The following is a 24,948-nucleotide window of genomic DNA, read 5'->3' on the forward strand; positions in this document are numbered from 1 at the left end:
ATTTCCTGTAACTCATTCAAGAAGAACGGGCAATCTCCCTAACCAGGTCAGCCCCCAGAACACTAACGTCTCCCCCTGGATAGCAGTGGGAGGACCTGAGGCATATAAGAGAATAAAGAAATGTGACAAGCAGAAGAGGCATTGGGTGAAGGAACAAGGTCCATCTAAGGAAGAATAAGGGGTAGGATGCCCCTCAGTAACAAATACTATAGGTTGCTAAACTCTCATCTAAAATACAAAGACGTATAACACTAAAATTTCACCAGTCTAACTCTTTCCTTATATGTGCTTGAGATGTTTACTTACAGCATGAAACATTATAACCAATTTATCCTTAAATGCTTTCAAAGATACCAGGAAGCATTTTAACAAGTCATTCTGTCCATCGAGATGAGTTCTGCAGTTAAATATTTCCCCTATGCATTCTTATTCAACTTCTCCGCCCCCCAAAAAAGTTGTGGCTAACATCTATGCTTGCTTTTATTTTTTGTTTGTTTTGTTTTGCTTCTTGACTTCGAGTAGATGAATAATAACAAGATGCTTTTCCCTCCTCTAGAACATATCCTCCCCTGAGAGTTCCCCTGCGCATAGGCCCGAGTCCCTGTCACCCGAGGTAGTTATCACACCATCTCAATCACACTTGGAGGCTGAGAGTGAGTGTTCATGAATGTGTTCCTGAGTGTGTGGGGAGGGCTGGGGATCTGAGTGAGTGGGGTGATGGGCTGGAGGGCGGCCACTCAGTCACAGTAAGTTAAAGGAGCCTTCCTGTGTGACTGTGACTACACAGGCCTGTCAATGTAGATGGAGGAAAATGAAGTAGGGGTATGTGTGAGTGTGTGGTGTGTGTATGTTTGGTGGGGTTGGTTTTTGTTGTTTGGGGGAGGGGGTGGCTGGAGTTCTATTAAAGAATAGAATCTAGAAGTCAAGATGCTGATATGTGGTAGGAGCCTTGTTAAAGAAAGGCTAATAAATAAGGAAAATTGAGTCAAAAGTTGGTAAGAGCTGTTTTTTGAGTTGGGTGGTGACTTATGCTTTGTTCTAGGGTTAATCTAACAGCTCTGTAAACCAGATGTTTTGGCCTTTGGTTGATAGATTGAGCAGCTTCTTCAGGAAGGGAAAGTTATTCTGTCTTTCAGCTTTCCTACATTTTCTCTGTAGCTCCTTACTGGGTGCACAAGGAAACCAAGTGAGTCCCTGGCTTTGTGTCATAGGCCACCATTCTGCAATGGTTAGGATATGGTTGCTATACAAGTGTTATCTCTTAGGATATCAGTAGAGTGGTTTTCTCACAAACCCTTCTGCTGTGGATATGTCAAACTCAGATTTTAGTGCTAGAGTTTCTATTATAAGCTTTCAGATGTAATAACAATGAACTCTGAATCTGTTAATACATGGGACCTTTTTTCTCTTGAAAAGAAAGTTAGAGTCTCTCAGAAATATTCAACTGAACTTTAACCCCACCCCCTTCCAATAAAAAATTAGGGCATAATTCAGTGACAGTCTAGTAAGTTCTGAATCAGTAGTAGTTGATAGGTTAATGTGAAATTGAAAAAGGTTGTATTCCACTAGTATATTAGAGATTTTCTTGGTGTTTTGACTCTAGCTTGTTAGGAAAGTAAAGCTCTCTCTCCTCAGTTGTTAAAAGGTTCTAAGATAGCATAATTTGAAGACTGATATGGTATGGTATCTGGTTTTCTGGTACCATTCTTTGTAGGTGGTTAGCTGTAGTTGACCTAGCGTTGGAAGTTTGGAGGTTATGATAACCAAATAGTAGGTGGGGTTTATTTTTGGTACATTTCAGCATTTCAGAATCTGCAGTGATGAGCATTAGTGGTCTTGTGGTATGTTGACATACATTAGAGGATAAAGAAAGAAGAACTGAGTGGCCAGAAAGTTGTATGAGAAACACACCTTCTTTAACAGTGAAAGTGAGTGAAGAACTGGTTGGTTGATGTCTTTAATGCCATCCTCCTTTACTGAACCAGTAACTTAAATACTTGCCTTTCCGTCTACTTTCTTCTTCCTCCACCTTTTTCCCTCCCTCCCACCTTGCATTAATATTAATTTAGAAATTGATAACCCCAGAAGCCAGTTATCTTAAGACACCAGTCTCACCTTTGTAGTGTGCATGGGGCTAAGGTAAATTCCTTATTATACCACTTGTCCCTTAGTGTAGTACAAGGTGACTCAGCAACCTGATGAAAGGCTAAGCAGGCAAAATAGTCACATTTAGCCAATTACCTAACTTTCCCAGTATTTCCCATCCAGAAAGACTTGAAAGCAATTTGGGAAAGGCCGGGATTCTGTAGTACTCTGGCCTATATACACTGTTGCTACGTGGGACTTTTACAGAATATAATGGCTTTATCTGCTCTACTTCCATCCCTCTTATCTTTCCCTGTTCACCTGTGTCCCTCTCCCCTCCTTTCTGCCCTTTGACTTTTTCCTTTCTCCCCTACCCCATGTCTCCGTTGATTTTTATTCTTTCAGCTTTGTCACCGAAAAGACCTGGATTTGGCAAAAGTAGGATACCTTGACTCCAACACTAACAGCTGTGCTGATAGACCTTCCCTACTCAACTCTGGTCATTCTGACCTGGCTCCTCATCCCTCCATCGGACCCACTTCTGAGACTGGTTTCCCAAGCAGAAGTGGAGATGGACATCAGACCCTCGTGAGAAACTCAGACCAGGCATTTCGGACAGAGTTCAACTTGATGTATGCCTACTCCCCTTTGAACGCTATGCCTCGAGCAGATGGACTGTATCGAGGTTCTCCTCTAGTGGGGGATAGGAAGCCTTTACATTTGGATGGGGGATATTGTTCGCCTGCAGAAGGATTTTCCAGCAGATATGAACATGGCTTAATGAAAGACCTCTCTCGTGGATCCTTGTCACCTGGTGGGGAAAGGGCCTGTGAAGGAGTCCCATCTGCCCCCCAGAACCCACCACAGAGGAAAAAAGTAAGTGTTTCATGTTATATCGGTGAACTTTTCAAGAATGTTAACCAAGTAATTCAGTAGATATTCGTAAGTTTCTGCTATGTGTTCTGCACTACTCTCAAACAAGTGAGACATAGTCTCTGCCATATCCAGTGAAAGACAGGCTGTTTTAATACAACTTGGTGAGTGTTGTAAATATTCAGCAAATGTAAATGCCTGTATGTGCCATACACTTGCTAGACAGTTGAGAGGTTAGAACAGTGAAAAATAAATTTTACCTATTATTTAGTGTGTCCCAAGTTCTAGGCACTGTGTTAAGCTCTTTAAATGTGTTTTATCCTCACAGTAAGCCTATAAGATAGGCAGTTTTCCATTTTGCACACGAGGAAACTAAGGCAAGTTGAGTAACTTTCCCATGGTCACACAGCTAGTAAATGGAAGGACCAGGATACTACCCAGTTTGAGAGATAAGGCTAGAGAGAGAGGTGGCAGGTTACTGATTTAGCTGAATCTCAAACAGTAAGTAGGAGTCAGCCAACCAACAAATGAGGGTGAGGCATGTTACAGTAGAGGGAGTAGAACGGGTAATTACGTGGCACTCCATTGGGCGGGCAGCAGGCATGCAGTGTGGTGCAAACAGTTGGATGTTGTTGTATCAGGTGGAAGGCTGGGAGAGCCAGGAGGAAAGTGCAGAGAGTGCTGGGCTGGGCCAGGCCATAGAGAGCTTGCTAATGGGTGGGGACTCCACTTCTAAGTAATGCCTGATCTAGAAGTCACAAAGCCAAAAATGTGCTTTTGTATAAATGGTTCTCAACTAGGGGTGTTTGGGAATGTGTTGGAGTGTTTTGAATTGTCCCAGTGACTTGCATTTATTGAGCAGGGCCAGGGATGCTGAATGTCCTATGTAGGGGACAGTACCACGTAATGGCCAAACATCTGTAGTATCCTCATTGAAATGAAACTTAGTGGTTTTTTATATTTTCGTGATGATAATATTCATTACCAGAATTTATTAACTTCTTTCCAAAATTATGTATAGAAAATGCATATGCAAAACTGTCTATATTTGTTACATTTGCACAGAAAAATGAGAACCCTAAGGGGATAGAAGGAGGAGGAAACATTGGCAGATAATTTGGATTAGGATAGTAATTGATTTCAAAGATTGTTGCATGAACAGCATTGACTACCAGAAACAAAGATGAAAACAATCTTTAGATTTCTGGGTTTATAATATTTACTATGTGCAAAAGTCATAGAAATCATAATATGTTATTTCAGAAACACTTCTGAAATTTATTGGGCACATTTAAGCATAAATTTAAGCATATTCAAATTCTGTGCTGGATGTTTAAGATAAAAAGCCCTCCTAGAACTTAGAGTTTAGTCAGGGAGCAATCAAGACACGGTAGAAAGTTCTACGGCCTGTGTAAGTAGTGTGCCAGAACAACAAAGAGGAGGTGTACTAGGCAGGGCAGGGATTATGGTCAGCAGGGTGGGGTGGGGGGTCTGCTGTCAGAAAAGAATGAGCAAGTGTTAGGGAGATGAAGGGGAAGTTGGGGAGAAGTTACCAAGTTGTTTTCTAGAGCTAGCTTGCTAAAAGTATAAACTGGAAATAATAATTTCCTCTCTTTTTACATTAATTACGTCTATGTCTAACAGAAACAATAATAAATTCCTATTTATTTCTTGAAAAATTGAGCATATTGGCCGGGCACGGTGGCTCAAGCCTGTAATTCCAGCACTTTGGGAGGCCGAGACGGACGGATCACAAGGTCAGGAGATCGAGACCATCCTGGCTAACACGGTGAAACCCCGTCTCTACTAAAAAATACAAAAAACTAGCCGGGCGAGGTGGCGGGCGTCTGTAGTCCCAGCTACTCGGGAGGCTGAGGCAGGAGAATGGCGTGCACCCGGGAGGCGGAGCTTGCAGTGAGCTGAGATCCGGCCACTGCACTCCAGTCTGGGCGACAAAGCGAGACTCTGTCTCAACAAAAAAACAAAAAAAAAAAGAAAAATTGAGCATATTTAAGTACTCTGGAGCATTGGTTTTTTCTTTTTTTTTTTTTTTTCCTTCTCTCTCTCTCTTTCTCTCCCTCCCTGTCCTCCATCTCCTTCTTCTCTTCTCCCTGCTTCTGTCTCTCTCTCATGCTCTCAAACAGCTAATTCTAGGGGCTTCCAAGGAGTGCAGAAGAGCCATCAGAGTCACCTGGGAGGCTTTTTAAACTATACAAGCTTCCAATTCTCCCTTCTCTGGGTACTCCCATTGTTGCAAATAACTATGATAGCACACTTCTGTTACTGTGTAACGGTAACCTCACAAGTTTTTCTGAAGACAGAAAAAAGTATGGTGGTCTAATTGGCAGACATTCTTTAGAAACTTACCTCCTAGTTTATTATCTTCCTCTTACCAATTTCCAGCTGTCTTAATTATGTAGCGGTGCTCAGATCTCTTTCACACCCCCCAAAAAAAGTTGTCAGGGTTGGTATCTGCTTTGTTGGCGTGGCTTGGCTAGTGGTTTACTACGGTACCATCTTTCCTTCTTTCCCTGTTGCTAGTGATCCACTAATGATATCCAGCTAGAGTACCGTTTTTTGTTTGTTTGTTTGTTTTTTCCTTTCTAGGTATCCCTGCTGGAGTACCGAAAACGGAAACAAGAAGCTAAGGAAAATTCTGCTGGTGGGGGAGGTGACTCTGCCCAGAGCAAAAGCAAGTCTGCAGGAGCTGGGCAAGGCAGCAGTAACTCCGTTTCTGACACTGGTGCCCATGGTGTGCAGGGATCCTCAGCCCGAACCCCATCTTCCCCTCACAAAAAATTCTCCCCATCTCATTCCTCTATGTCCCATTTGGAGGCGGTAAGCCCATCAGATTCCAGAGGCACTTCTTCATCTCACTGCAGACCTCAAGAGAATATCAGCAGTAGGTGGTAAGTTTATATCTGATGTTTTATAGTTAAATTGGGAATGGGGGGAGTATATATCTAGGATCATTCCCAGTTTTACCTAAAATCTATGGGAACACTTGATGGGAACATCTGAGACAGCCAGCCAACAGTACCATCTGTCCTGTTCAGCTGATTTAATAGTGTCAGCTGCAACCCCCCAGCTTTGCAGAATTAAGAATTACCAACATGCCTGTGGAGCAGCGCTTTGGATGACATGTAGTTATGGATGCAGATGAGCTCTTTTATTTGGTGGGCACTAACACTGCCTCTTCTATTTCTCATTTCACATGAAAGGTGAGTCAAGAATCCAGCCAAGTTCCACATGAATTAACAACAAATGTCTCTCTTCCACACAGTTAGCATATACAGAGCAAAAAGACATTCTGAAAGGACTTGTCTGGTTTAGGGGAGACCGCAAATTTAAAAATGAATAATACTGGTGGCAAATACTGAGGATCAAATGTGTGAAATAGAGAATGAAGCACAGGAGTTCAGGGATCTTGAACTGAAAAAATAAGTCCGAGAAAGAAGAGTCCTGGCTCATATGTTTAATGTTCATTAATCTATGAAACCTTTATTAAACCACTACTATGTATCAGGCACATGATTTCCCAAAGGAGAAATTTTAACATTTTTAAATGGGGGTTCGGGGAAGTTGACATCTTTAATCCACTTTTTCCTTGATTTCTTTTTCTTTAAAAGTGATTGTTGTTGTTGTTGTTAAAAGTGGTTGTTGTGGTGGTGGTGGTGGTTGTTAAAAGTGGTGGTGGTGGTGGTTAAAAGTGGTTGATGATGATGATGATGATGATGTTTCTCTTTTGTGCCTGACATAGTTGGAGGCAGAGGAAATACCTTGTTTTAAATTGGTTCTGAAGAAAGTGTTAAGAGGATGTTTTAAGAAAATACACTGTGCACCTTGGTTAGGGCTTCATTTGTTTTGGTTAAGTCCTGTGGCTTGAACTTGCACCCTGTTGCCTTTACAGGATGGTTCCCACATCAGTAGAACGACTCCGAGAAGGAGGAAGCATCCCCAAGGTCCTCCGAAGCAGTGTGAGGGTGGCCCAAAAGGGAGAGCCCTCTCCCACGTGGGAGAGTAACATCACAGAGAAAGACTCAGGTGAGCCCATGGCCTTCTACTGCCACCACATTCAGGGACACATGAGCCAAGTCCTGTACAGTTCATGCCGAGTTCTGAGTTGAGGTGAGTCAGTTTCTGAAGCAGTTGGGCTCTGCCGTATGCTAGGTTCTAGCCCACTTGTGCTCATTTTGGCTACAACATTTGTAAGATCTAGCGTTGCTTGCTCTCTGTCTGCTCTTTTTTCCCCAAGGAATACCTTTCTGTAACTCTCATCTCTCCAAAGTCCTGGAAATCTACCTCGATGAAGGATGAAGAGAAAGAAGGAGACGGGAATCAGATCAGGCATTTAGAACATAGCCCATAATTAACCACTCCTTTTGCCCTTCTGGCATGCTGCACTCACCCAGTTTGTCACAAAGAGAGCAGCATGGGTTGGTGATGGCATTGGTGATTTGAATGAACAATGGCTGTTTCTTACTTATTCTAAGAAGCCAAGTTGATTTTTTTTTTATGTGTTACCTTCCAGACCCTGCAGATGGAGATGGTCCAGAGACATTGAGCTCAGCACTCTCTAAAGGAGCAACTGTTTACAGCCCTTCCAGATACAGCTACCAGGTGAGATGAGAAATTGTTGATATCTAGATACAGGAGTGTGTTCTGGGTTCCAAATTGTCCTGGCCATCCTTTGCCATTGAGATGCTGTCTTTGCATATAGTTTCAGCAACTTTGGAAATAAGTCATCATCTGCTTGCCCTTAGGTAATAAATTATGCCAGAAAATGAATAAGGTGATCAAAGACAGACATTTTACTGCCTTTGGTTTCCTAAAAAGAATACATGGTTAAAAGATGAAGAAAAAAAAAACATAGGGTATTATAAATGTTTACCATTTATATTAAAAGTCAGCCATTTAAGGGACTTGTTCACCTCCTTATTCTTTTCCTCCCAACTTTGCTAGCTCCTGCAGTGTGATAGTCCTCGGACAGAATCACAAAGCCTCCTTCAGCAGAGTTCCTCCCCCTTCAGAGGACATCCTACACAATCTCCAGGATACAGTTATCGAACTACTGCACTGAGACCTGGAAACCCCCCCTCTCACGGTTCTTCAGAATCATCCCTCTCTTCCACGTCCTATTCCAGCCCCGCCCACCCTGTGTCCACAGACTCGTTGGCCCCATTTACGGGGACACCAGGGTATTTTAGCAGCCAGCCACATTCTGGAAACAGCACTGGCAGCAATCTTCCAAGGAGGAGCTGCCCTTCTAGTGCTGCTAGCCCTACCCTGCAGGGACCCTCAGACTCGCCAACCTCAGACTCGGTTTCTCAGTCCAGCACAGGAACTCTGAGTTCCACCTCCTTTCCTCAGAACTCTAGGTCATCATTGCCATCAGACTTACGGACTATCAGTCTGCCCAGTGCTGGGCAGTCAGCTGTCTACCAGGCCTCCAGGGTATCTGCGGTTTCCAATTCACAGCACTACCCACACCGTGGGAGTGGGGGTGTGCACCAGTACCGACTCCAGCCACTGCAAGGGTCAGGAGTCAAGACTCAGACAGGACTTTCCTAGGGCTTCTGGATTTGGGCAAACAGAACTGAATGAGCCCATAGCTGCTTCCTTCCAGCTGCCTCTTGAACCTAGGCCGAGCATATTGCTGGGGAAGGGGGGGTACAAGGTGCCAGAGGATTGGGTCTGGTGGACAAGAAACAAGACTTGTGGTCACAATTGGCCTCTGGCCTTGGAGAAAGATGTAAATCTTGTCTGAAGCAGAGACTATAAAGAAGTTTCTCCCTGCTGTCAAGGGTACATTGTTGACAAGCAAATGGTGTTTCAGTTAGTAACGGTTCTAAGTGCAATGAGTTGTGTTGAAGCCTCCGTCTCCCATCCTTGCCTGTAGCCTGTAGTCACTTGTGCAGTGAGGACATCTTTTTAAATTTAAAAAAAAAAAAAAAAAAAAAAAAAAGTTTTCAAAGGAAAAAAGGTGAAAAGAGCCAATCTCAAAAGCCCCAAGCCATCTGAGTACTGTTAGGGTTTTATGCACTTAAGAAAAAAGGTAGGTATATGAATGTTCATCCTAAGACAACCATTCCAAAAGCAGGTATCTGGCCAATGTGTGTCCACCAAGAATACTGCCTATCTTTGTCTTAAGATCACCAAGAAATAGGCAAGGATAGTAAAGCTTGGAACCTGCACCGACTGGAGGGTGGCTGGCTCTTTGAAGAAACGCTCATGGTCAGCTCTTGATTATTCGGGAGCAGATTATCTGAGTAGATTGAGCCTCCAACTGTTGCTATCCTACTCCCCCTTCCCAAGCTATTTCACAGCTCAGTAACCCATGAAGTAAGTAGACAAGGAAAAGAGGAATGAGACAGGATATAGGCCAATTGCATTGCTACTTACCAGCTTTTGGCAATAAATTTGATTAGGAAGGATACCGAGTGGTTTGGGAATGCTTCGAATTTTATTTTTTCTACTCCCAATTAATCAGGAGTTGATGATCCCACGAGCAGGACCGCCTCCATGATTGGGGAGCATGCACTTGTGACTGCAGGGTAAGAGTGGGAAGATAGGTTTGTGGAGTGGCACCGACAGGACTGTGATTGTGTGTGGGCCTGCCCCACATTTCTTTGGGGGATGCTTATGTGAGAGTGGGCCCAGTGAAAGAGTTACCAAGCCACCCACACCCCTAACACTGTTCTGGATGAGAGATGAGAGCAGACCGGCTTCTCCCCATCAGTGCATTGTGCCTGTTGTACACCCCTGGAGGAGCCCTGGAGCCAGCCCAGGTGGGGTACACAATCTTTTTAAATTCCATATGGTTGCCAGCTTATTTCTTTCACTTGTTTACTGTAATATCTGGCGTGTTTTTATTTATCTAATTTTGTATTCAGTTATAACCATGGTAGGGGTAGTGAATATATGACAGGTGTAATCCCTGGTGCTGCAGTGGACCTTCTTTTCTTTTGGACAAGATAATACTGTGAGTTTCCCTCCTTCCTTCCCTCTAATTTGTTTTCCTTTTCTCCCCCAGCCTCTTGCATCCCCTTCTTTTCTACCCTGTCCTACAACTATCATATGCACAGTCTTCTCTCTTTGTGTGTGACTGTTACAAAATTTCACTTTTCAAAATCGAAATCAGGTGTTTGCTCAAATGAGGGGAGATTTTTTTTTTGTTTTGTTTTGTTTTTAATGCTGAGACCTCAGCAGAGTACTTTTCTTTTTGTTGTTTCCCCCACAAACCCATCAGTCTGGGAGAGCATTGGGAGTGGAAATCATGTTGCCTGGGATGCTGGTTTCTTTGTATATTATATAAAACGTATGTAAATGTCTCTCCATTTGGGCTGGGGTTTGCATTCTCCCCTTGGCTATTAACCGAGGGGAGAGGCCAGCGGGCAGGCGGCCCTCACCCTGCCTGGCACGTGCAGAGACCCCAGCCACTCTGTGTGGGCAGGGTGCTGTCAAGACCAGACCTCTTGGGGGGGTAGGGGCGGGGGGGTGGGGGGAACTCTTGGAAGGGAAGAAGTATCACTTCTTTCTCAAGTGGAGTGTTTACACCTTGCTGTAACATTTGAACTTTCACAAGAGATGTAATAATTTTGATAATAAAATTCTTAACCATAATAATCAAAAAGTTGAGAACTTCTTTGTCCAATTTTGTGGCCCTGCCTTACCTAGTTAATGCCATTTTTATCTGAGGAGAATGTGCTGTTGGTGGAGTTGTTTTCCCCATCATAATGGGGCCAGGAATACTGTCTGACCTTCCTTCGCTTTTTATGATTGCAGTCAGGACAGTGTGAAGGCAGACCCTGCAACAGGGCAAGTGAGCATTAAAAACTGCCTTGAACTTGAGTGGTGTTCCTCATCTTGGAGCAACTATTCATTGGTCTTTTTCTTTTTCATTCAAAAACAATGCCAGACATTGTTTTTGGTGCTGGGCTTATGGTGATTAGAATGCTGGTTGAGGGTGGGCAAAGTAAGGTCTCTTCTTTCATGGAGTTTACATTCTAATGGAGGAGAGACCTAAACTAGTATATAATTTTAAATAGTCATTGCCATGTTAACAGTTAATTGTTTCATAGCAGATATGAAGGAGCCACTCTAGATTGGTTGGTCAAGAAAAGTCTTTGAGGAGTTGACATTTAAACTGAGACTTCAGTGACAAGGAGGCAGTCCTGGGACGATGTGAGTGAAGTTTGTTCTTGAACATTGCAGACTCTGTGGTAGAAAAAGCTTGGTTAAGATGTAGTAAATGGGCCGGGCGCGGTGGCTCACGCCTGTAATCCCAGCACTTTGGGAGGCCGAGGCGGGCGGATCACAAGGTCAGGAGATCGAGACCACGGTGAAACCCCGTTTCTACTAAAAATACAAAAAATTAGCCGGGCGCGGTGGCGGGCGCCTGTAGTCCCAGCTACTCAGGAGGCTGAGGCAGGAGAATGGCGTGAACCCGGGAGGCGGAGCTTGCAGTGAGCCGAGATTGCGCCACTGCACTCCAGCCTGGGCGACAGAGCGAGACTCTGTCTCAAAAAAAAAAAAAAAAAGATGTAGTAAATGGGTGGGGCCAGGCAAGAGGATAGAATATTCTGTAAGAGGGAGATAGGGGTCATATCATGTAGAGCAGTGGTCGGCAAACTCACTCTATAAAGGACCGGATAGTAAATATTTAGACTTTGCAAGCCATATATGGTGTCTGTCATAACTATTCAGCCCTTTGGCTGGGTGCAAATCATGCCTGTAATCCCAACTGGGAGGCCGAGGCGGGCAGATCACTGGAGGTCAGAAGTTTGAGACCAGCCTGGCCAACATGGCAAAACCTTGTCTCTACTAAAAATACAAAAATTAACCAGGCGTGGTGGTGCCATCTGTAATCCCAGCTACTCAGGAGGCTGAAGCAGGAAAATTGTTTGAACCTGGGAGGTGGAGGTTACAGTGAACCAAGGTCACACCACAGCACTCCAGCCTGGGTGATGGAGCAAGACTGTCTCAAAAAAAAAAAAAAAAAAAAAAAACAGAACTATTCAGCTGTTCCATTGGAGTGCAAAAGTAGGCATAGACAATATGTGACTATGGGCCGGGCACGGTGGCTCACGCCTGTAATCCCAGCACTTTGGGAGGCTGAGGCGGGCGGATCACAAGGTCAGGAGATCGAGACCACGGTGAAACCCCGTCTCTACTAAAAATACAAAAAATTAGCCGGGCGCGGTGGCGAGCGCCTGTAGTCCCAGCTACTCAGGAGGCTGAGGCAGGAGAATGGCGTAAACCCAGGAGGCGGAGCTTGCAGTGAGCCGAGATCGCGCCACTGCACTCCAGCCTGGGCGACAGAGCGAGACTCCATCTCAAAAAACAAAAAAAACAAAAAAAGACAATATGTGACTATGTTCCAATAAAACTTTATTTACAGGAAACAAGTGGCAAGTTGGACTTGGTTTGCGGGCTGTAGTTTGCTGGTCTCTAATGTAGAACCTTGTAGGTATAATTTAAATAAACTGCATTCAGTAAGTACAGTGGAGGAGTCATTGCAGTATTTTAAGGAGAGAAGTGACATTGTCTAATTTATATTTGGTTGATTTTTAAAAATTACTCTGATTGTTTTGATCCTGTTGGTAAAGAGATGAATAGGAGCTGAGAAACCGGTTTGGAAGGTAGAGCGGTTGTTCAGGCAAGCAACAATACGATGATGGCTTCTATTAAGACGGTAATGATGGGGACAAAAAGTGATTGGAATCAGGATATGTTTTGCAAGTACACAGCAGAACTTGCCAATGGATTGAATTGGCAGTATTGTGTTCTAACATTTGTTTGACAAATGTTTACTGAGTAACTAAGGTAGACTGCGTTTTGCGAAGCACGTAAGGAATTCAAAGATGAAGATGCTATTTATTAGTTGAAGGAGGTTAGAAAATAATTGGAAGACTGGGTGCAGTGGCTCACACCTGTAATCCCAGCACTTTGGGAGGCCAAGGCAGGCGGATCACGAGGTCAGGAGTTCGAGACCAGCCTGACTAACATGGTGAAACCCGATCTCTACTAAAAATACAAAAATTAGCCAGGCGTGGTAGCGCATGCCTGCAATCCCAGCTCCTTGGGAGGCTGGGGCAGGAGATCGCTTGAACCCAGGAGGCAGAGGTTGCACCACTACACTCCAGCCTGGGCAACAGTGAGACTCCATCTCAAAAAAAAAAAGGAATTAAGTGGAAATATAACAAAACTGTTTATTTTCTTAGAAGAGCCCTCCAAAATGACCTAGGAGTACCTAGGCGACCTACCACTAACCACAACCTAATTCCTCCTGGGGTAGGACGAGAATAGTGTGCATGGTCTTTAGAAAGTGTTTCCATATACAGTGTCTTACTTCGACTCATAATTGTGTGAAGAAAGCAAGCCAAATGCCAGAAGTTAAAGATGAGAAATTGAGACCTAGTACAGTGTTTCAGCTACACCACAGGGCTTCTGATAATGAATAAAACTAACTGATTTCTGCCATAATTGGAAGATTCTGTTCCATGACCATTGGCCAAACACCTATTGTGTGCTAGGCTATATCTGAGGTGCTGAGAATATCAAGGTAAGACAGTCAACTGCCCATTGAGAGTTAACCTATTTGCTATTCTTTTCAAGTACCTACTGTATTGCTAGGTACTTTGCTTTTGATATGGTGTAAATCAGAGGTGTCCAATCTTTTTGGCTTCCCAAGGCCACACTGGAAGAATTATTCAACACATAAAATACACTAACAATAGCTAATGAGAAGAAAAAATATCTATATATTTTAAGGAAGTTTATGATTGTGTGAGGCCGAATTCAGAGCCATCCTGGGCCACGTGCAGCCCTTGACCTGTGAGTTGGACAAGCTTGCTGTAAATAGAAACTAGACAATATTAATTAAAGAAGTAAGCCAGTGCAACAGTGGCACCTTCTATGTCACTTTACATTTTCCTGGACTCTTAAGTCATCAGCTACCTCATTTACGTGTAACAATGTGTAAGGTAGGTATAAGTTCAGAAGATACAACTTACCCAAGATTTCTCTCTTTTAAGTGGCAGACCCAAACCAACAGTTTTGGAAATTTTGCAGTTAACCCAGAAAACAAATAGAAACAGCTAGAGATACTGTGACACTACGACCAGAAACCACTTACCTAACTGAAAAAGTATATGATACCCTTTACTATCTTAAAAACAGCAGTCTGGCCCTTTTGCCCCCCAGGCATCAGTTTGACAGTGTAGGGTTCTCTGTTTAGCAGAGGTTACCCTGAAGGGAAAAAAAAAATGCAGTTGTCCAAATGAAGCAGGCCCTTTGCTTTTAAACTGCACTGATGACAACCTCCATATTCTGCTGTGAATCTGAGAGAGAGAAAGGAGTTTACTGAGGGTTCGTTCTTTTTTTCTTTTAAGAGACAGGGTCTCACTCTGTCACCCAGGCCGGAACGCAGTGGCATAATCATAGCTCAGTGCAACCTTAACCCTCCTGGGCTCAAGCAATTCTCCTGCACCACCACGCCCAGCTAATTATTTTTTTGTAAAGACAGGCTCTTGCCATATTGCCCAGGCTGGTCTCAACCTCCTAGGCTTAACGATCCTCCTGCCTCAGCCTCCTGAAGTGCTGGGATTACAGACATGAGCCGCCACACCCGGCCTGCCTAGGGTTCTTAAAATGGTCAGGTCTGAAGATAAATGATGGAAACAGTTTGGAGAAAAGCATACTCATTGAAGGAGATGGTGTTCTTGTAACTTTTACCTGCTCCTGCATTAAAAAATTAACTGGCAGGGATTCTGAAATTATAGTTTTTACTATTTCTGAAATTACCCATTAAAGCACCACAAAGCAGTCATGATAGGAAACCTGGAAACCTTGGACAACTTGACAGCAAAACTAGGTATCCCCAGAAACCCCCAAACAAAAAACGGGTAGAGAGAAACCACTAATAGCCACAAGACCGGCATGGTATCACTATCTGTTGTAGTGGAAGCAATGGCACTTCTGATGAATCTCAGAACTTCAAAATAACAAGTACTCACTTGACGCCGGGAGCGGTGACTCACGCCTGTAATCCCAGCGCTTTGGGAGGCCGAGGCAGGCAGATCACAAGGTCAGGAGATTGAGACCATCCTGGCTAACATGGTGAAACCCCATCTCTACTAAAAATACAAAAAATTAGCCGGGCGTGGTGGCGGTTGCCTGTAGTCCCAGCTACTCAGGAGGCTAAGGCAGGAGAATGGCGTGAACTCGGGAGGTGGAGCTTGCACTGAGCTGAGATCGAGCCACTGCACTCCAGCCTGGGTGACAGCGAGACTCCATCTAAAAAAAAAGTACTCACTTGAAAGCTCACCAAGCCAATTTGAGAACAGCAGCTGAAACTAGGTGGCATTTCCAGTGAGTACAAAGGATGCTTGATTAGGCCTGAAAGGACTGGAAGGGTCTGGACCTAAGAAACTTAATTCAAAGCCCTTACAGGACAATGCCCCACACCAAAATTCCTTGTTAGAATCCAAACTGAACAGGACATGCAAAACGATGGGAGGGGGTGTAGAGCGATTAAATTCATTAGATTAAATGAAGTATTTTGAAAAATAAAATTATGATTATCCCATAAAATTCAGAATGTACTATCCTTACAGAAATAATACAAGAAATAATACAAGGATATAACTTGTTCTTTTAACTCCTGAGAGAAACAATTGTTCATAAAGTTGCAAGCATATTGTGTTGAATTGTTGAATTTAAATAGCTATGGTTCACACAGTCCATATTTCAATATTTCACATACACACCAAAAATGAGAATACAGCCATGAAATGAAAAACTATCATAAGTCATGCCTGCTTTTTAAAAGTGCGGAATCACTAATTCCATATAAAAATTGATTAAAAAAAAACGCAAGTCTTAAAAACCTACAGGTAAAAATGAGCAGAATAACATCTATAGAGACAATAAAAGTATGCCAAAGACATGCAGTAAAACATTAAAAAGTAAAAAATGGCAGGGCATGGTGGCTCACACCCATAATCCCAGCACTTTGGGAGGCCAAGGTGGTTGGATCATTTGAGGTCAGTAGTTTGAGACCAGCTTGGCCAACATGGTGAAACCCCATCTCTACTAAAAATACAAAAATTAGCCCAGCGTGGTATCAGCCAGGCATGGTGGTGCACGCCTGTAATCGCACCTTTTCGGGAGGCTGGGGCATGAACATCGTTTGAACCTGGGGGGTAGAGGTTGCAGACCCATCTCAAAAAAAAAAAAAAATTCTTAATTTTAAAAAGTGACAAATATCTCAGGAAACCAGAAGTAGAGCGGAACTTACTCAATTTAATGAGAACATTTACAAAAACCTAGATGCTTTCTTGATAAGGTCAGGAACAAGACAAGGATGTCCCCTCTTACCACTCCTTTTTCATATTGTACTGGAAGTCCTAACCAGTGCAACAGGACAAGAAAAGGAACTAAAAGGGCTATATATTGAGAAGGAAGAAATAAAACTTCATATTCGCAGATGACGTGATTGTTGATGTAGAAAATCCAGAAGAACCCTAAATAGCCCTCCAAGACCTCTGGAACTAATTAAGCAATTATAGTAAGACTATAGGATACAAGATTGTTGTGCAGAAGTTAATCACGTTTCTGTATATTTGCAATGAAAAATGGAATCTGAAATTTAAAACAAAGCCAGGCATGGGAGTGCACACCTGTAGTCCCAGCTACTTGGAAGGCTGAGGCGGGAGGATCATTTGAGCCCAGGAGTTCAAGGCTGCAGTAAGCCATGATCATACCACTGAATTCCAGCCTGGATGACAGAGTAAGATTCTGTTACTAAAAAATAAACACAATACCATTTAAATTAGTGCCCAAAGGCCGGGCGTGGTGGCTTATGCCTGTAATCCCAGCACTTTGAGAGGCTGAGGCGGGCAGATACCTGAGGTCAGAAGTTCAAGACCAGCCTGGCCAACATGGTGAAACTCTGTACTAAAAATACAAAAATTAGCCGGGCATGGTGGAGGGCGCCTGTAATCCTAGCTACTCGGGAGGCCGAGGCAGGAGAATTGCTTGAACCCAGGAGGCAGAGATTGCAGTGAGCTGAGATCACACCAGTACACTCCAGCCTGGGCAACAGAGCAAGACTCCGTCTCAAAAATAAATAAATAAGGCCGGGCGCGGTTGCTCAAGCCTGTAATCCTACCACTTTGGAGGCCGAGACGGGCAGATCACGAGGTCAGGAGATCGAGACCATCCTGGCTAACACGGTGAAACCCCGTCTCTACTAAAAAATACGAAAATGGCGTAAGCCCGGGAGGCGGAGCTTGCAGTGAGCTGAGATCCGGCCACTGCACTCCAGCCTGGGCGACAGAGCCAGACTCCGTCTCAAAAAAAATAATAATAATAAATAAATAAATAAATAAATAAATAAATAAAATTAAAATAAATTAGTACCCAAAAATGAAATACTTAGGTGTAATTCCAACAAGATACATATAAGACCTGCATGACGAAAACTATAATGAAAACAAAGAACTGAATAAATTGAGAGATGTTCATGAATAGGAAGACTAATATTGTGAAGATATCAGTTCTTCTAAACCTGATCTATAAATTCAATGCAATCCCAACCAAAATACCAGCTAGTTATTTTGTAGATATCAACAAGCTGATTCTAAAGGGGGTTTGTCTGTTTTGTTTTTTAAGGCAGGGTCTTGTTCTGTTGCATAGGCTGGAGTGCAGTGGCATGATCTTAGCTCACTGCAACCTCTACCTCCCAGGTTCAAGTGATTCTCCTGCCTCAGCCTTCTGAGTAGCTGGGATTACAGGTGTGCACCCCTATGCCCAGCTAATTTTTGTATTTTTAGTAGGGGCGGTCTCACCACGTTGACTAGGCTGGTCTCAAACTCGACCTCAAGTGATCTGCCCGACTCAGCCTCCCAAAGTGCTGGAATTACAGGCATGAGCCCACCGTGCCTGGCTGATTTTAAAGTTTTAAACTAACACTACCTCAACACTTACTGTAAAGCTGCAGTAATCAAGACAGTGTGATATTAGCAAAAGATAAGGCAAATAGATTACTGGAACACAATAAACAGTCCAGAAGTAGACCCACACAAATAGAATCATCTGATCTTTGGCAAAGAAGCAAAAGCAAAACAATAGAGTCTGCAATAGATGGTGCTGGAACATCCACGTGCTATATATATGTGTGTGTATATATTATATATGTGTATATATGTATATGAATCTATACACAGATCTTACATCCTTCATAAAAATTAAAATAGAACGTAGACCTACATGTATAACTCTTAAATTCCTAAAATAATGAACATTGGAGAAAATCCAGATAACCTTGGATTTGACTGACTTTAGGTACAGCACCAAAAGGATCCATGAAAAAAGCAATTGGTAAGCTGGGCTTCGTTAAAGTTAAAACATCTGCTCAGCAAAAGACACTGTCAAGAGATTGAGAAGACAAGCCACAGAGTAGGAGAAAATATTTGCAAAAAACATATCTGATAAAGGACTGTTCAATACAAAGAACTCTGAAAACTCAACAAAAGAAAAATAAAAACCCAATTTTAAAATGGGCAAAATATCTAAACAGACACCTCATATATAGATGACAAGTAATCATAAGATTCCCAACATCATAAATCATTTAGTAATTGCAGATTAGTACTACAATGAGATACCACCATACACCTACTAGAATGGTCAAATCTAAAACACTAACAAAACCAAATGCTGACAAGGATGTGTGACAGGTACTGTTCATTTGTTGTTGGTGGGAATGCAACATGGTACAGTCACTTTGGAATACACTTTAGCAGTTTCTTTAAAAAGTAAACGTACAATTTGGCTGTTGCACTCTTGGGTATTTCCCCAGAATTGAAAACAGGTCCACATAAAAACCTGCATGTGAACATTTATTGCAGCTTTATTCATAATTGCACAAACTTGGAAGCAACCGAGACGTCCTTCAGTAGGTGAATGGCTAAGTAAACGGTGATACGTCCAATGAATATTATTCAGTGTTAAAAAGAAATGGGCTATCTTATACTATAATGGTGTATAAATCACTTAATATAAACTCTAGTATGAAGGTTAAAAGACAAATATTTATACTACAATGATCTGTTAACAGATATACAGTATAAAAATATATGTCATTACTTCAAAGATATAAATGGGAGAAAGTAAAAGTATACAGTTTTTGTATGGAAGTGAAGTTATTAGCTTAAAATAGATGACTGTTATAAGATGTTTTATGTAAGCCTCATGGTAACCACAGGGCAGAAGTCTATACTAGATACACAAAGGGTAAGGAATCAAACCATTCCACTGTAAAAAAATCATCACATCACAAAGGAAAACAGCAAAAGGGGAAGAAAGGAACAAAAAATTTACAAAAACAGAAAACACTCAACAAAATGACAATAGTAAGTCCTTGCCTATCAATAATTAGCTTGAATTTAAATGGACTGAATTCTCCAATCAGAGGACAGAGCAACTAAATGGATAAAAAACAAATCCCAGCCGGGCGAGGTGGCTCACGCCTGTAATCCCAGCACTTTGGGAGGCGGAGGCGGGCGGATCACGAGGTCAGGAGATCGAGACCATCCTGGCTAACGCGGTGAAACCCTGTCTCTACTAAAAATACAGAAAAATAGCCGGGTGTGGTGACGGGCGCCTGTAGTCCCAGCTACTCGGGAGACGGAGGCAGGAGAATGGCATGAACCCGAGAGGCAGAGCTTGCAGTGAGCCGAGACAGCGCCACTGCATTCCAGCCTGGGCAACAGTGCATGACACCGTCTCAAAAAAAGAAAAAAAAAAAAAACCCCAACTATAGGCTATCTCACTATCTCAATGAGCCATCTACCATTTTCATTGCAGTATTATTCACAGTAGTCAAGATATGAAAACAACCTGACTGGCCATCAATGGATGAATGGATAAAGAAAATGTTGGAGATGCATTATATATACAAAAATGTAAAGGTGCTCACCATCACTATCACTAATCGGGAATGCAAGCCAAAAACCACAATGAGATATCACCTCATACCTGTTAGATATGTGTGTGCATATCTATCTATATACAGATATAGATGTGCCCACACACAGTACAATATTACTATATTCCACTGCATATATATATAGAGAGAGAGAGATGCACAACAGTAAAATATTATTTGGCCTTTAAAGAGGAAATCGTGCCATTTGCAACAACAACATGGATGAACCTGAAGGACATTATGCTAAGTGAAACAAGCCAGACAGCGAAAGACATACTGCATCTCACTTATATGTGGAACCTAAAAAAGTCAGACTCATAGAAACAGCGTGGAAGAGTGATTACCATGGGTCAAGGAATGGGGATAAACAGGGATATGTTGGTCAAATGGTACAAGCTTACGGTTATGGGTGCATTCTGGAGAACCGATGTGCAGTATGGTAATTGTAGTTAATAAAATATGTTGTATACTTGAAATTTGCTAAGAGAATAGATCTTAAGTGTTCTCGGCTGACCATGATGGCTCACACCTGTAATCCCAGCATTCTGGGAGGCCTAAGTGGGCAGATCACTTGAGCTCAGGAGTTCAAGACCAGCATGGGCAACATGGCAAAATCCCCTCTACAAAAAATACGAAACAATTAGCTGGGCATGGTGGCATGTGCCTGTAGTCCCAGCTACTTGGGGGATTGAGGCGGGAGGATTTCTTGAGCCAGAGAGGTGAGGCTGCAGTGAGCTGTGATCATGCCACTGCACTCCAGCCTGTACAACAGAGCAAGAGCCTGTCTCAAAAAATTAAAAAATAAAAAGCATTCTCACCAGAAAAGAAGAAGGTAACAGTGTTAGGTGACGAATATGTAAACTTAAGTGTAATCATTTCACAACTGTAATCGTTTCACAATGTGTGTGTGTATATATATATATCAAAGCATCATACTGTACACCTTGACGATATACCATTTTTTGTTGTCAACTGTACCTCAAAGCTGGAGTGGGGTGGAGAAATGAGCTATCAAGCGGTGAAAAAAAACATGGAGGAACCTAACATGCATATACTATGTGAAAGAAGCCAATCTGAAAAGGCTACATACCATATGATTTCAACTATATGGTATTATGGAAAAGGCAAAAATAAGGATGCAGCAAAAAGATCAGTGTTTGCCTGATGTTAGGGGAGAGGGAAGGATGAACAGGTAGAGCACCAATGCATTTTAGGGCAGTGAAACTATTCGGTATGGTACTATAATGGTGGCTAAACATACCATTATACATTTGTCAAAACAGAATGTACACCAAGAGTGAACCCTAATGTAAATTATGGACTTTGAGTGATAATGATGTGCTAATGCAGGTTCATCAGTTGTAAAAATGTACCACTCTGGTGGGGAATGTTGATAGCGGGGAGGCTGTGGGTGTGTGGGAGGAAAGAGAGATATTGGAACTCTGTACTTTCCACTAAATTTTGCTGTTAACTTAAAACTGTTCTTGGACGGGAGCCGTGGCTCACACCTGTAGTCCCAGCACTTTGGGAGGCCGAGGCGGGTAGATCACCTGAGGTCTCCTGACCTTAGGTTCAAGACCAGCCTGACCAACATAGTGAAACCCTGCCTCTACTAAAAATACAAAATTATCAGTGTGTGGTGGTGCATGCCTGTAATCGCAGCTACTTGGGAGGCTGAGGCAGGAGAATCACTTGAACCCAAGAGGCGGAGGTTGCAGTGAACCAAGATGGCACCATTGCACTCCAGCCTGGGTGATAGAACGAGACTTCGTCTCAAAAAAAAAAAAAAAAAAAAAAACAACTTCTGAAAACTAAAGTCTATTTAAGGCCAGGTGCAGTGGTTCACACCTGTAATCTCAAAACTTTGAGGCCGGGCGCGGTGGCTCAAGCCTGTAATCCCAGCACTTTGGGAGGCCGAGATGGGCAGATCACGAGGTCAGGAGATCGAGAGACGATCCCGGCTAACACGGTGAAACCCCATCTCTACTAAAAAATACAAAAAAATAGCCGGGCGAGGTGGCGGGCGCCTGTAGTCCCAGCTACTCGGGAGGCTGAGGCAGGAGAATGGCGTAAACCCGGGAGGCGGAGCTTGCAGTGAGCTGAGATCCGGCCACTGCACTCCAGCCTAGGCGGCAGAGCAAGACTCCGTCTCAAAAAAAAAAAAAAAAAAAAAAAAAACTTTGAAAGGCCAAGGCGGGAGGATCACTTGAGACCAAGAGTTCAAGACCAGCCTAGGCAACATGAGACCCTGTCTCTATTTTTTAAATTTTTAATTTAATGTTTTAAAAAGAAGGAAAATAAAGTCTAAAAAAAAGGGACAAACACAGAAGACAGGCAAAGAAGAGGCACCATATGTATAATAGGAGTTCCCAAAAAAGTAAAAGTAAGGTAACAGAACAAATATCAAAAGCTATAATTTGGCCAGGTGCAGTGGCTCATACCTGTAATCCCAGCACTTTGGAAGGCCAAGGCAGATATGGATCACTTGAGATCAGGAGTTCAAGACCAGCCTAGCCAACATGGTTGAACCCCATCTCTACCAAAAAATACAAAAACTAGCTAGGTGTAGTGGTGTGCACCTGTAGTCCCAGTCATTCGGGAGGCTGAAGTGGGAGAATCTATTGAACCCAGGAGGTGGAGGTTGCAGTGAGCCAAGTTCGCACCACTGCAGCCTGGGCAACAGAGCAAGACCCTGTCTCAAAGTAAAAATAAAAGCTATAATTTAAGGAAAGTTTCCTGAAATATTTTAAACTACAAATTGAAAAAGCATATTGCATACCTAGTAAATTCAATCCAGAATGATAAATAATGAGATATTAAAGTTGTTAGATTTTAAAAACAAAAAATCATAGGCAAATACACACACACATACTTACACACACACACAAATCATGTCAATAGGAATACATTCTGGAAAATACATCTCTAGGTGATTTCATTGTTATATGAACATCATAGAGTGCACTTACACAAATCTTGATGGTGTAGCCTACTACACACCTAGGCTGTATGGCATAGCCTATTGCTCCCAGGCTACAAACCTGTACAGCATGTTACTGTACTGAATACTGTAGGCAATTGTAACACAATAAGTATTTGTGTTTCTAAACATATCAAAACATGGAAGAGGTACAGTAAAAATACTGCATCTAATCTTATGGGACCACTATGTGGTCCATCGTGGAGAGAAGCATGCAGTACATGACGTGTGTGTGTGTGTGTGCACGCACACACGTGCGCATATTTACTTATAAGGGAAATAAAATCAGACTATATCAGACTTTTTGACAGCAACACTTAAATAGCAAAAGAGGCCAGGCGCAGTGGCTCACGCCTGTAATCCCAGCACTTTGGGAGGACGAGGTGGGTGGATCACGAGGCCAGGAGTTCAAGACCAGCCTGGCCAAGATGGTGAAACCCTGTCTCTACTAAAAATACAAAAAATTAGCCAGGCACAGTGGCAAGCACCTGTAATCGCAACTACTCAGGAGGCTGAGGCAGGATAATCGCTTGAACCTGGAGGGCAGAGGTTGCAGTGAGCTGAGTTCACGCCACTGCACTCCAGCGTGGGCAACAGAGTGAGATTCTGTCTTAAAGAGAAAAAAAAAAGGGCAAAAGCTAATGGGATAATTCAAGATAAGGAAAGAGACAAGCCAAGAATTTTGTACCAACTGAACTTACTTTCCAGGGTAGTAGCCACAAACTCATCATCATCATGCAAAAACTTTGGGAATTTTATTTTCATTAATTCTTCTTTAGGCATCTATTGGAAACTGAGTTTCAAGGCCGGGCACGGTGGCTCACGCCTGTAATCCCAGCACTTTGGGAGGCCGAGGCAGGTGGATCACGAGGTCAGGAGTTCAAGACCAGCCTGGCCAAGATGGTGAAACCCCATCTCTACTCAAAATTAAAAAATTAGAGAGCATGGAGGCAGGCACCTGTAATTCCAGCTACTCGGGAGGCTGAGGCAGAGAATTGCTTGAACCTGGGAGACGGAGGTTGCCGTGAGCCGAGATCACGCCACTACACTCCAGCCTGGGCGACAGAGCAAAAAGACTCCGTCTCAAAAAAAAAAAAAAAAAAAAAGGAAGAAAAACGAAACTGAGGCCGGGCGCGGTGGCTCAAGCCTGTAATCCCAGCACTTTGGGAGGCCGAGACGGGCGGATCACGAGGTCAGGAGATCGAGACCAGCCTGGCTAACACGGTGAAACCCCGTCTCTAGTAAAAAAAATACAAAAAACTAGCCGGGCGAGGTGGCGGGCCCCTGTAGTCCCAGCTACTCGGGAGGCTGAGGCAGGAGAATGGCGTAGACCCAGGAGGCGGAGCTTGCAGTGAGCTGAGATCCGGCCACTGCACTCCAGCCTGGGCGACAGAGCGAGACTCCGACTCAAAAAAAAAAAAAAAGAAAAAAAAAAGAAAAACGAAACTGAGCTTCAAACAACAAAAAACCTGATAGTATTATTTGTATATACTTACATGCAGAATGGACTGAATGAGAGATATGAGAGTATATAGTATAAAATGGTTTATGTGACCTGCACAATGTAGATAGAGTACAACCTTAAATAAATAAATAAGCAGGAAAGAATGTTTTAAATAGTCATTCTGGCAGTAGTCTATCTGAGTGCTTTAACGTGTGATAAAATAAATGAATACAGTGTCCTTCAGAACCAGTATTTCCCAGTGCTGGGGAAAAGGAGGTATAGCTGTTAAATTTGAAGAGTGAAGAGATTTAGCCAAAACCCTAAGTATTAATATTAACTCATGAGGCATTTTACCATAGGTACAAAGAGATCCCATATGTCTGTCTGTCTATCTCTCTCTGTCTCTATCTATCATCTGTCTCTCTATGTATTTATGTATGTATGTATGTATCTATCTATCTATGTATCATCTATCATGTGTGTATCTTTGCCCTGCCAACTGGAAAGACAGGGCTTCTTAGAGAAATGGCTGACTCCAGGTTTGGGGGAAGAAATGTATAAGATTAGCCTGGA

At 42.9% G+C, this 24,948-nt stretch overlaps 1 protein-coding gene across 21 annotated transcripts in view; it reads left to right on the top strand.

The window, feature by feature from the left end:
- Window positions 1-21,752, top strand: part of LOC105477647 (SET domain containing 5) — a 95,215-nt gene extending 73,463 nt beyond the window's left edge. For 13 of the 21 annotated variants that reach the window (XM_011734220.3, XM_011734219.3, XM_011734226.3 and 10 more), the window contains 6 exons: window positions 557-613; window positions 2,491-2,961; window positions 5,566-5,867; window positions 6,869-7,002; window positions 7,490-7,578; window positions 7,921-21,752. In XM_011734220.3, coding sequence (XP_011732522.1) covers window positions 557-613; window positions 2,491-2,961; window positions 5,566-5,867; window positions 6,869-7,002; window positions 7,490-7,578; window positions 7,921-8,529 — 1,662 coding nt within the window. In that variant the 3' untranslated portion in view covers window positions 8,530-21,752. The remainder of the gene's footprint in view (window positions 1-556; window positions 614-2,490; window positions 2,962-5,565; window positions 5,868-6,868; window positions 7,003-7,489; window positions 7,579-7,920) is intronic. The other 8 variants (XM_024791538.2, XM_011734237.3, XM_011734231.3 and 5 more) reach the window with 1 other exon arrangement.
- The last annotated feature ends 3,196 nt before the right edge of the window (window positions 21,753-24,948 follow it).

The sequence above is a fragment of the Macaca nemestrina genome, chromosome 2, assembly GCF_043159975.1.
Source record: "Macaca nemestrina isolate mMacNem1 chromosome 2, mMacNem.hap1, whole genome shotgun sequence".
In the NCBI taxonomy this organism is placed as follows: Eukaryota; Metazoa; Chordata; class Mammalia; order Primates; family Cercopithecidae; genus Macaca; species Macaca nemestrina.